Source organism: Triticum urartu, chromosome 7A (assembly GCF_056163025.1).
Source record: "Triticum urartu cultivar PI428250 chromosome 7A, HENAU_Tu73, whole genome shotgun sequence".
In the NCBI taxonomy this organism is placed as follows: domain Eukaryota; kingdom Viridiplantae; phylum Streptophyta; class Magnoliopsida; order Poales; family Poaceae; genus Triticum; species Triticum urartu.
Window position 1 is genome coordinate 31,384,500 of NC_141879.1, and position 13,776 is coordinate 31,398,275.

Sequence of the window (13,776 nt, forward strand, 5' to 3'; positions counted from 1 at the left end):
AGCAGCCACCCTCGCGCATGCATGAGCAGTTCATGGTGGCCATTGTTGAGCCAGTGCCTCCTGCTCATATGGTGGCCATCAGGCGGGAACAAGTTCTTCACTTCATCACCCTGACCCTGCAAGTTCTGGTACGTTCTGCTCAGCCATGGGTTCGTGGAGTTGGCCTGTTTGAGATGGATGACCCAGTAGTCCGTGAATCCTTTACTTTGCACCCGTCGTTTCCTTTGGGTCTAGATGAGGAGGGAGAAGAGTTCTTTGTCAGATTTATTCCGCATGACCATGGTGAGGGGTTTCGTGCGCTGCATGGTTATCGTACAGTCTGGCTTATGTTCATTGGCATCCCCTTGGATTATCGGAACACACAGGGTCTTGCTGATGTGGTCGGAACTTTTGGCCAGTTTCATTATTGGAACCACACCGACCGTCGACGCGCCCGCTCCCTTGTCAGAGCTTCTTTTCCAGACAATGCTTTGGTTCCTCGCGATGTGGTTTTCCGAGAGTTTGCTAATTGGGGTGGTACGATTGTGTCTTGGACGTCTACATGCTACATATTATCTGCTGAGTTTGCTGAAGCCATGATTGGGTCGGACGAAGATCCGATGCCGTTGGATGGTAATCCACACCCTATGCCTGGAGAAAAACCCCCGCAACCTTTTTGGGCTGTGCCACCTTACCCAGCTTTAGGGTGGAATGCTGTCCCGCCAAACCATCAGCCACTTCAGCAAGGCTTCAATGGTTGGGAACCCAATGTTCAGCAGGATGAGGGATGGGGTGCTTGGGAAGAACAAGCTCAGAATCAGCCTGTGGATAATATTCAGGACGCCGCGCAGAATGAGGAGGAGGTTGAATAGAATTCTATGGTCATGGACGCGCCATCTTTTGGTTCCTCTGGCTCCGTGGCGCGGATGGATCAACATGGTCTCAATTTGGAGGTTCAGCAGCAATTCCACCAGCCTGTGGTCGATCCAATTCAGTTGGGAATTGTGCGTGTGGTCTACGGGCCGGTTCTGCCGCCACACATGATCTGGGAACGAACCTTCCGCATGATGTTACCTGAGATTGTTTCTGCACGGATCCCCGGCTCTCCTTCTTTGTCGGTGCTCCCGCCTTTTGTCTTGCCCAAGTGCTTTTGGCCTTGGGCGACTGAGCTGGATTTTATCATCAAGATGGCATCTGCTGGATTCTTCTCGTCTGCCCTATGCGTTCCAAGGAAAAGGTCCTCAGTTATAGTTGAGAAGCTTCAGCCGCAGTCACACACCATGTATGAACCAGAGCCGTCTAATCAGGATGTACAGCACGTTGATGAGCAGCCGCCCAGCCAGGATATTCCTTCGGGGGATTTCCAGTTCCAGGCTCAGATTCCTCCTATCCTTGGCAAACGCACATCCTGCAAATCCCACAAGGCTGTCTAGTTGGTTGCTGCAGAGCCAGATTTCTCCACTAGACGGGTAACTCGGAGCTGCGCCAAGGCGACAGGATTCAAGCCCACCTCTGCCATCTCGGTGAAGTCTTCAAGCCTTCATCGACCTCGGGCCAAGAAGCCACGCCTTCCAGTACCGGATTCGGACGACGATGGAGTTGCGCTTCCACCTCCGACGCCTATCTCTACTCTGCAGCTGCTGGGTGAGGCGCTGCAAATCCCTCTAGAAGATCTTACGGTGGCCAAGCTTATGGCGGGCCCAGAGTCTGACGATTCTACCAAGCCTTCCAATGATGATTGATCTTATTTATTTAGGATGGGGGAGGGTTTAGAGACCTCGGTTCTTTTGGGTCGTTTTTATCATAGACTTATGTGTTTTAGGTTTATCTGTGGTTTGGCTGAATTTTGTCAAGCTCTGCTTCTCATTCTATTATGCAGTTATGAGTTTACTAGGCTTTTATTCTTGTGTTCATGGATCATACGTCTTATCGTAATTGGCGAGTTCTGTGCTGGAATGTGCACGGGCTGAACTCTGAGGACAGGCAAAGAGATGTTAGGTCTAAAATTGAGGAGAGCAAATGTTCTATCATCTGCCTGCAGGAAACTAAGGTTGAGCATTTTGATATGCGCTCAATACGTGCTTTTTGCCCGCGTAGATTTGATCATTTTGCCTTTTCCCCTTCTGTGGGAGCGTCAGGTGGTCTCCTGGTTATTTGGAATTCCGCAGTTTTTAGTGGCACTCTGGTTGAGGTACAACGCTTTGGCCTCGTTATTTCTTTCAAGTCTGTGCACAGTTCTGAAAACCTGGACTTTGGTGTTTGTCTATGGCCCGTGCCAAGGGCCTCAACGGGATGAGTTTGTTCAGTGGTTGTATAACCTTCCTATACCTGTGGATCTAAACTGGCTCCTACTTGGGGATTTCAACTTTATCCGTTTGTTGGACAATAGGAATAGGCCTGGGGGAGATGTTAATGAAATTTTTTGTTCAATGAGATCATCGGCCACCTTGGTTTGCTTGAGTTACCACTGAAAGGCAGAGCCTACACCTGGTCTAACATGCAGGAGCAGCCTCTCCTAGAGCAATTGGACTGGTTTTTCACTACTGCAGACTGGATATCTGCCTATCTGAATACAGTAGTTTTTCCTTTGGCTAAAACCTCCTCTGATCATGTGCCTTGTGTTGTGTCAATTGATACCATTATCCCAAAGTCGAAGATCTTCCGCTTTGAGAATTTTTGGGTGCAAATGCCAGGTTTCTTTGATTGTGTTAGGACCTCTTGCGAGGAGCCCGTTGCTGTGGGTTTATCTGCACCTGCCACTTTGTCTGTTGAATTCAAGAGGTTGAGATTTGCACTCAAGAAGTGGAGCACTAATCTTTCCTCCTTAAAAGGGTTGGCCACTGAGGAACTTAGACCCCTAACCAGACCTGAGTTTAACTTCAGAAAAATCGTCAAGCTTCAGTATGAACGCATTCTAAAACTGCACCATATATACTGGAAGCAGAGGTGCACTATTAGATATATCATGGTGGGGGATGAAAATTCCAAGCTCTTTCATGCTATGGCCTCGGAGAGGCTTAGACGTAACTCAATCTCCTCACTGCAGAGAGAGGATGGTTCTTCTGTCAGTGATCATGACCAAATGGCAGGAATTTTATGGAACTCCTTTAAGTCTAGAATGGGCCAAGCGCAGGGTATCTCCATGGGTTTTGATCTCTCCTGTCTGATTGCCCCTGTCTTGGGGATTGATGATTTGGATGGTCCCTTTTCTGATGAGGAGATTTCTGTGGTGCTTAAAGATCTGCCCACTGATCAGGCACCTGGGCCTGACGGTTTTAATGGTATGTTTGTCAAAAAATGTTAGACTATTATTGAGGAAGATTTCAGACAGTTAGTTAAGGACTTTTTTGAGGGGAGGATTAGCTTGCAGAACATCAATTCCTCCTTCATCACCCTCATTCCCAAAATGTTGGCGCCAATGGGTCCTAATGATTTCCGGCCTATTTCCTTAACTAACACCTGCCTCAAATTCCTTACTAAATTGCTGGCTAATCGATTACAGAAGGTAATCCTCAAGTGCATACACAAGAACCAATATGGATTTCTGAAGCATCGGTCTATTCAGGATTTCTTGGCCTGGGCGTTCCAGTACATATATCAGTGCAAGCAATCAAAGAAGCCAATCATTCTCTTAAAGTTGGATTTTGCTAAGGCCTTTGATACTGTTGAGCATGAGGCTATTCTGGCCCTTCTTAGTGCCAAAGGTTTTCCCCCTAAATGGATTGGTTGGGTCAAGGAAATTTTATCCTCTGGTGACTCTCAGGTACTACTAAATGGCATCCCCGGCAATCACTTTATGTGTAAGCGTGGGGTTAGGCAAGGGTACCCTTTTTCTCCGTTGCTTTTTGTTTTGGCAGCAGACTTGTTACAGTCTGTTGTCAACAAGATGCTGCTTGATGGTATTGTCTCTCTGCCGATTGAATGCAATGACAAGGATTTTCCAATAATCCATTACACTGATGATACAATCTTGTTGCTTCCTGCCGATGAAGCCCAGTTAGTAGCCCTCGGGGACATGTTACATGTTTTTGCTGAATCTACTGGTCTCAGAGTTAACTTTGCTAAATCCATGATGGTACCTATTAATGTCCCTGAAGCTGATGCCCTTCGGCTCTCTCAGGTCTTTCAGTGTACTCTAGGATCTTTGCCCTACACCTATCTTGGTCTCCCTTTGGGAACGACAAAACCCACGATCATTGATCTGATGCCTTTGGTGGATTCACTTGAGAGGCGCTTGACTGCAAGTTCAGCTATGTTAAACCAAGGTTGCAGGCTCCAGTTGCTGAGATCGGTTCTTTCTTCCATGCCTATATATTTCCTCTGCTCCCTATAAATTCCACCTGGCATCATCAAGCAATTAGAACGGACCATGCGCCATTGTCTTTGGAGAGGGAACTCCGATACACCGAGGCAATCCCTTGCTGCATGGGATATGGTTTGCAGACCTAAGGAAAAAGGGGGATTGGGGGTCATCAATTTGCAGCTTCAGAACCAAGGGCTCCTCATTGAACACCTACATAAATTCTACAATAAAGCTGATATACCCTGGGTATCCTTGTTCTGGGATTCATACTATGATGGAGTTGTCCCTCATGCCACTATACTATGTGGCTCTTTTTGGTGGAAGGATATTTTTAAGTTAGCTGATAATTACAGAGCTGTTGCCTCTATTTCAGTTAACAAAGGGGACTCGGTTCTGGTCTGGTCTGATGCTTGGAATTTGGGTGGTTCTTCGATGCCTTTGAGACAAAGATTGCCCCGATTGTTCTCTTTTGCTATGGATGATAAGATTTCAGTGGCAGATTTCCTTGACAGTCAAGATAGGGCCTCCTTTTTTCAGCTGCCTATTTCCCAACCTCCTGGGTGAACAATTTGGCTAGGGACCCGTTGGCTAATGATGTTTGGTCTTGGGTGGGATGCACAGGAGCTTACACGTCAAAGAGCTACTATACCATCATGCATTCTCATATGGCCACCATTCAGCCTTGCAAATCGTTATGGAGCAGTCGATGCATGCTGAAAATCAATGTTTTTGCTTGGCTCCTATTCTTTGATAGACTCAACACCAAGGACCTACTAGTGAGGAGGCATTGGCGGGCTGGGGATGCAGATAATCTTTGTGTGTTGTGCCACCAGCATATATATGAGGATCATCAACACCTGTTCTTCTCCTGCAACTTCAGTACAAGAATCTGGACCTATCTGCAGATTAACTGGTCTGGTGGCTCTAATGTGCATCAATGCATTTCTTTGGACAGGCAACGATTTGCTCAAAGCTTCTTTTTTGAGGTGGTGTTCACAGCAGCTTGGAACATTTGGATTCTTCGGAATAGAAGGACTTTCAGAGGGGAACGACCTACGTTTAGTGCATGGCGTTGTAAATTTGTACATGATTTAACTTTGCTTTCCCATAGAGTTAAGGCTCATGTCAGACCCCTCCTTCTAACCTAGTTGGATGGGTTACCTTGAGTCTTCCTTTGTATAGGTAGGTATCGGTAAGTTTGCCTCCCCTGGCCTTCTTTTTTGTTTCTTCCTGTATATAGTTAACTTGTATTGGACTATTGTTTTTCTTTGGAATAAAAGACTGTGGGGCTGTGCCTTGCAGTAGTTAGTCAAAAAAAATTTATCAAAGTATTTTCTGTTCAAAACATTATAAGCAACAAGAATTTTCATAAGGAACTTTTTTGTTAGAAACTTTAATAGTAAAAGTAATTATCAAAAATATTTCTTTTGTTAGAGACTAAAATAGCGAAGACTGTGTTTGAATATATAATAAAACACAGTAATATTAAATAGCAGGAAAAAGAATCACTCCAGAATCTATTTTTATAGTAAAGTTAATCACAAACTAGTGATTCAAACAAATTTTAAAGAATTCAAATTTAAACTATTCAAATTGGAAAATTAATGGCACTAACAGAAAGTGTATAATTTTTATTACCTAAAACCAAAAAGAATAACTGAAAAACTAGTAAGTATTTTGCTGTAAGTAGAAAAAATAAAAATAAATAAAACAAAAAAGATAACAAAAAACTGGAAAACAATTAAAAAAATGCCGCCTACTAGGCCACCACGGCCTTCATACCACTAGAAACCCGCTAGTTGGGCCAGGATGCAGGCCCGCAGTAGGCCCAGTAGGCCCGCAGGCACAGAGAGTGGATTTAGGCCCGTAAGCCTGCAGTAGAGAGGAGCTCGAAGTGGTCGGCTCGGCAGGGCTTATAAACTACTCCGAGCCCCTCTCGCCTAGCGAGGTGGGACTAAACATCCCCCGAACTGCGGCAGTTCCAGTACACGACCTTTGGTCCCGGTTGGTGGCACCAACCGGGATGAAAGGGTGCCTTTGGGCCCGGTTCGTAGCACCAACCTGGACCAATGCCCCCCTTTAGTCACGGTTGGTGGCACCAATCGGGACCAAAGGCCTCTACTTCCCGCCCTTTGGGATGTTGAAAAGAGACCTTTGGTCCCGGTTGGTGGCACCAACCGGGACTAAAGGGGGGCATTGGTCCAGGTTGGTGCCATGAACCAGGACCAATGCTTCGTGTATATAAAAGCAGGACTTGTGAAAATTTTCAGTTTCATCGCAGTTTCCCCGCGCCCCGACACCGCCCGCTGCTCGTCGTTGTCGCCGCCGCCGTCGCCGCGCCCTGCCCCATTGCCGCCGCCGTCGCCTAGCGAGGTGGGACTAAACATCCCCCGAACTGCGGCAGTTCCAGTACACGACCTTTGGTCCCGGTTGGTGGCACCAACCGGGATGAAAGGGTGCCTTTGGGCCCGGTTCGTAGCACCAACCGGGACCAATGCCCCCCTTTAGTCACGGTTGGTGGCACAAATCGGGACCAAAGGCCTCTACTTCCCGCCCTTTGGGATGTTGAAAAGAGACCTTTGGTCCTGGTTGGTGGCACCAACCGGGACTAAAGGGGGGCATTGGTCCAGGTTGGTGCCATGAACCAGGACGCAGTTCCAGTACACGACCTTTGGTCCCGGTTGGTGGCACCAACCGGGATGAAAGGGTGCCTTTGGGCCCGGTTCGTAGCACCAACCGGGACCAATGCCCCCCTTTAGTCACGGTTGGTGGCACCAATCGGGACCAAAGGCCTCTACTTCCCGCCCTTTGGGATGTTGAAAAGAGACCTTTGGTCCCGGTTGGTGGCACCAACCGGGACTAAAGGGGGGCATTGGTCCAGGTTGGTGCCATGAACCAGGACCAATGCTTCGTGTATATAAAAGCAAGACTTGTGAAAATTTTCAGTTTCATCGCAGTTTCCCCGCGCCCTGACACCGCCCGCTGCTCGTCGTTGTCGCCGCCGCCGTCGCCGCGCCCTGCCCCATTGCCGCCGCCGTCGCCGCGCCCTGCCCCATCACCGCCCGCTCCTCGTCGTCGTCGCCGTTGCCATCGCCGACGCCTCCGCGACCTCGCCGTCACCGACAGCCTCCCCGACCTCTCCATCGCCTCCCCGCGCCGACCCCTGCCCTACTCCGCGCGTGCCGCCTCTGCCACAGGCTGGCCCTGATCTCGCCGTCGCCACTGCCGCCAGTGAGCCCCCGCGCCCCTGCTCTGCCCCCCCCCCCCCCCCCCGCCCGCCGTGGACGTGGCCGCCGTGGCCCCCGCATATATGTTATTTTTCTGCGTATGTATGATTTATTTTGCATATATGTTGATGTATGTTGATGTAATGTTGATGTATGGATATATATGTATGCGTATATGATGATTTTTTGTTCAGGGTCATATATGGTGTTTTTTCTGCATATATATATATATATATGATCATATGAATTTTTTTGTTCATCTATCATATGATGTTTTTATTGTTGATAGATGATCGATCATATTTATTCATATGTATGCAAGCGAAATCGTTGTCATTAGTTGTAATGTTTAGGGTGTGGGTCGTCGAGGAAGGAAAATAAGGAAAAAGAAGAAAAGAGGAAAAAGAAAGAAGGAAGAAGAAGAAAATTAAGAAGAGGAAGAAGAAGAAAAAAAAAGAAGGAGAAGGAATAGAGGAGAAGAAGAAAAATCGATATTCTATTTCTTCTTCTTCTCCTCTATTTTTTCTTATTTTCTTCTTCGACATGAGGAGGGGGGGGGTCGATAAATAATAGAACTAGTTTATTTTTAGTAAGTGCTTAGTAGTTAAACTAGTTGATTTAATAAATCTACTTTATTTTACTATAGAAGTAGTTTATTTTTAGTAAGTACTACTTTATTTTATTTATAGTAAGTGCTTAGTAGTTGAACTAGTTGATTTAATAAAACTACTTTATTTTACTATATATAGAAGTAGTTTATCTTTAGTAAGTACTACTTTATTTTATTTATAATAAGTGCTTAGTAGTTGAACTAGTTGATTTAACAAAACTACTTTATTTTATTATGTAAGTAGTTCATTTTTAGCAAGAAAATTAATAGAACTAGTTTATTTTTTTAGTTGAAGAAATTATTCCCGTATCGACGTCGATGATGCCTATCCCGCATCCTCATTGTGGACTCGGCGGAGGAGGCCTGCTTGATCAGAGGGGCCATGTCCGAGACTGGGCTCCGCCGGGCTGGTATGGGGAGGTGCTACCTTGCGGGGGGCGTAAGTTGGTGAGGAGCCAGCCCGTCCTTGACTCGAACCTTGTTAGGTGGCGGTCGCATGGGCTAGTGACGGTGCCGAGGCTTCCAGACACCGCGGAGGTGGTACGTCACTGTGTCAGCGAGGAGGACGAGCACGTCCGTCGCTACATGGTTGCGTTGGAGGGCAGGTTCGACAATACCTGGCAGGTTTTTCAGGGATCTCACTGGAGCTATGATCCTGTGATGGTTCCTTCTCTTTGATTGTCCACCGCCCGCGCCGATACCCGTCGGGCGCTACGGTTCTAGCTAGCTGTATTAGCGATGCTATGTGTATGATATTATTCGAGGTGTATTAGTGATAATATTCGATGATGTACGGATGCAAGAGATGTTGTAGTTTTGCTTATAATTGAATGCATGAATTTGAATACTACTTTATTTTAAGATTTGGTTTTGCTTATTGAATGCTCAAATTGGAAAACTACTCCTACTTTGAATGCTAAAATGGGAGAGCACTATGCAAGGCATATGCATTTGATTAGTTGATAGCTTATAGGTTTTTTTTAGTACATATATTTAATCGTACAAGTTTACTATTTGAATTATGAACATAGAAATATCGTAATCGCACGACGAAAGTCTCCCGGGGGAGTGCGACTGGTGCCACGGTGACCGAGGTCTGTGCGACAGGCCTCACCTGGACGAAGATCGGCGCTTCAACATTAAGCTCGAGGACACCTTCGATGTTGAAACGGTACACAACGACGACAAGTGTGTTTTTTTCGTAATTAAGCATGACTTGAACTATTTCAACGTGTAATTTCCATCTTTTACAATTTGAGTAGCTTATCCCATGCCATGCAAGATGCTATGTCTTGGAGAGGATGGGTTTTGAAGACCATGAAAATTTCGAAACAAAGAAAATTCTCCTAAGGACACATCATGATGTGGATTTTGAAGTAAATCTGTATAATTCTGAGAGCGTAACCCATTTTGGTCGAAAAAATTGGGAAGAACTTTGCAAGATGTATGGTTTTTATGAGGGTATGCTTGTCACCATGGATCTTGGTGATCCTAACATCGACCAAGAAAATATGGACATTTGGGTCCTTATTGATAGACTTCCAATTCTACCACTATGTGAGTTACTCAAACATAGTTATTAACTAATTTATATTGTTCATTTCAAAATAGTTGACAGCTTATTTCCATTGACAACTTATTTTCATTGTTCAAACAATGTGCGGAACATGGTAGACAGAACCTACTACACCGATGGCTCTGAGTTAACTTATCAGGAGAAAAATCATCTGGTCGCATTTTGTATTGATCTCGAGAGTTACAATATCTATAATAAAACTCCTCCACATTATGGTTAATACATGCCACTAGTGCACGCGTTGAACTACGGTAACATCCATGGAGATGCCATGGTAATATTTTTTACTATTACGACATCCATGCATCTTTTGCATATTTTTTTTAAAAAGTGTAACTACATTGTTAACTAAGAAGTTATTATTATGTTTTTCAACAGAAAATCCCGGATGATTGTGTGCCTCATTTGATGTATCAGAATGGTCGCCTTGATGTTTTGAACATGCAGCCAGGTCATCCTACGAATCTCACCTGTCCATATCCGATTTCTAAAATAAGTGGAGACATGAAAATCACAGAATGGAAAAAATGTATGGACAGTCGTAAGGAGGTTCTTGGAAGCAAAAGGATGCGAAGCCCAAGAATTGGAGACAGGATGATCTCCATTCTCCATAATGGAGAGTCAGGGCCTATATTGTTTTATCCTATTTCTTAAAGAGGGTATTTAGGCCCTACCTTATACTGATGATCATGTGATAAGAACAATTAAGTAGGGTTGGTTCGATGACTATGAGGATGATGACCGTATGACTTGTTATTAACAACGAGTAGAAGTTGTATGATGATGATTAGTAGGACTTGTTATTATGATGATGCATGACGCGAGCATGAAGAGTTATTATATATCAGTGGGTGAAATGAACATGGATTGGATTGAAGTGAAGGAAACATGCATGTGGTGCATGTCGAAAGTAGTACTAATCCAAACTTGATCAAGTTTGGATTAGTACTACTTTCGAGATGCACCACATATATATTGCCTTCACTTCAATCTAAGCAATGTTTAGGCATAGCAGTAGCGTTGGTAAACCAAGCACGGAGATAAGAGAGGACACTTCTCTCTATTAGCTAGCTAACACCCTAAATTAACCCCCAAAACCACCCCTTAAAAAAATCTCAACTCCTGCCAATTGCAGACGCGTGAATGCCTTTTGGTCCCGGTTAGTGCCACCAACCGGGACCAAAGGCCCTCCTGCATGGGCTCGCCGCAGCGGCCACGTGGAGGCCCATCTGTCCCGGTTGGTGTAAGAACCGGGACTAAATGTGTAGGGCCTTAGTAACGACCCTTTAGTCCCGATTCGCCAACCGGGACAAATGGACCTTACGAACCGGGACAAATGGACGTTTTTCTACTAGTGTTAATGCATGATGATAAGTGGAGTAAAAGAAATAATAAACGTAACTAGTTGTACTGATTAAATGATATGTATCCCATCCACCACCATGTACAAATAGGAAATAAAACACTACATAATTAGTGCAAGATGATAATCTAAAGGTAACTAATGGCATTAACTAAATGGTATGTATTTATATCCATCATCGCATTCAGATAATATAGTAAAATGCACGTATTTCTATTGGTAGGGCCGGCACATGTCAGCTATTCTTGTTCAGCCCTTTGTTCTCCGGCCTCTTCCACCTCCCACTGAAATATATTTGAATTTAATGAATGTTTAAGGTTTTGGAGGTGATAAATTTTGAAACCATATTTTCTTGAATTTTTGGACAGTCAAAAGTTTGGAAGCTCCTCCATTAAAATTCCAAAAATTAGATGTTTTTAAAATTTGAATGTTTTTGGTTGTTATAAATCGATCGCTCCATCCTTGTTGGGTTTGTGGCCACCAACAATATTACTAATGAAGCAAATAAAGCTACTTACTTGCTAACCAAACTTTTGATACAATCCATAAATGTATATATATATATATATAATTTCATATATATCATCCATATCATCATGTCATAGCATATATATTGATTTTTCATATGTAAAAATATTGTGATAAATAGAAAAAAAGAGAATCCCTAGCTAGCTCACTTTGGCATTGTTCACGTCGATGTGGCAGGGGTGGCCGGCGGCGAGGTCGTAGATGTGTCCATCGACGAGGTTGTAGGGGTTGCCGGCGGTGAGCTTGGCGAGCCGTGTGGCAAGGAGGGTGCGACCAGCCTCGGGCGATGCCGGATCTGGCTGGCTGGCTCGCGCGGCGGTGGCTGGCAGCCGATGGGTAGGCCCGTTGGTGGAGGGGAGACCCGGCAGCGAATGAGCGATAACCTGCAACGATCGACATAATTCTGTGTGAGCGGCGGCTGGGGTTGGGCGGTTTAAATACCGCAAAGTTTGTCGAATACTTTTCATTGGGGTCTCGGCAAAAGTTGCCCACCGTCACGGGGCTGTCAGCTACAAACGGCCATGCCACGTGGCTCCTATTTGCCGGGTGTGCCTTTGACTAGGTTCTCAGCATAATATGCATAAGCCGAGTTCATTCATGTTTGCCGAGTACGTTCTGCGCGGGGCCTGGTAGTGCCTCCCATTTGCCGTGTCCTGCTGTTTGCCAAGACTCATACTCGGCTTACACAACTTTTGCCGTGATTCCGTGTTTCGGTAGTCAGCGAACAGGCAAGAGCTCGGTAACGGGCTAACGGCCATTTCCAGTAGTGTCTACTTCTAATTTACAGTAGAACACGACAATTCGTTTAGGCTTACACAGTTAATGGACAATTAATAATGATCAGCAGCAACCAAACAGAAGAAAGGGACTGTTTTGGGAGCAGAAACCATCTTCCTTGCACAAGCAATAGTAGCTCAGGAGTCGGCGACAGCAGCAACCACATTGCAATATATAGTAGTACAGCAGAGATGTCAATATAAACCACGCTCCTGAGATACAAACTTAACGTAACACACTTGGAGAATCAACAATATGGATGGATGAATTTTCGGCTGAATGAAAAGTTTACAGGCAAACCCGTAGACCTTATGAAACAAAGATAATATGTATGAATGGACGGATCCATAACAACAGATTATATGCCATATAGTTCCTACAAATAAATACATATATAGATGGAGATTGGACCAAACGAGCCCTCTTGTCAATTTGACTCAACAACTGCAGGCATGTGATCCCTCAAGTTTAATCTTTGAGAAACACAACTTCACCATCAATCACAAGATGTTCAACAAGACTACAAGAGCATCATCTCGGTTAGGAACGTATGGAATATAACCGTCTGCATCCCTTATCCTGTCCTCCGGGGTAGCAACATACTTGCGGCTGCGGGGATTAGCCGAGGCAATCCTCCTCTGTAGTTCGAGACCCAACTCATTGTCCCTTTTCCTGTTGGCGATGAAGTCTTCGTCGACCTCGAAGTAGCCCTTCTCCCGCACAGACACGATGACCTCCTGCCGGTGCAACTCGAAGTCGTCGTCCAGCTTCTTGAAAAGCTTTACACTATCAGCGTGGGCACGCTTCGTTTCCTCGATCCACTCCGGCGGGAAGAACTCTGCCAGATCGTCCAGGTAATCGGCGCTGGGGTGTTGCTCCGGCTTCAAGGCAATTATGCTCCTGATCTCGGCTTTCTACAGCCGAACCTTGCCCTTGTTTCCACCCGAAGATTGTGCTGCAGGGGCCATTGATACATCCGCACCCTGCTCGATGACGAGCTCCGCCTCCTGCAGCATATCGTCCATCGAAACCTCCTCTTCCTTGCCCGTCATTGCTTTGCTAGATACGTTAGAGCGAAAAACAAGAGCAGTCGACGAGCGATCTCTTTCGTTGCTGGTTTGGGGCGGACGACTATATAACGAACAGGGGCCCCAGCCAAGCCAAGTCTCCTACTTTGTTTAGGTTTGCTGGACTCGGAACTACACGTTGCCACGTTCCACACGGATTCGTTCTATGCACGTATGGGCACAATTTGTACACAAACTTCTGCGGCAGAATCGAGTACGATTACCGAACGATTGTTAAGGCGCCTTCTTCTTTTTCTGATGATATGATGCACTCCGTCCGTGTCGCGGGGCCACCAATCGATGAGATGCACCGACGCCGATAAGGGAGGCCCCATAGACGACGCCT

The 13,776-nt window shown here is 45.6% G+C and overlaps 1 protein-coding gene across 1 annotated transcript; it reads left to right on the forward strand.

The window, feature by feature from the left end:
• Window positions 1-2,476: 2,476 nt before the first annotated feature.
• Window positions 2,477-3,283, forward strand: LOC147957310 (uncharacterized). The gene has a single exon (XM_087531640.1). The coding sequence runs from the start codon at window positions 2,477-2,479 to the stop codon at window positions 3,281-3,283; it is 807 nt and encodes a 268-aa protein (XP_087387766.1).
• Window positions 3,284-13,776: the final 10,493 nt, after the last annotated feature.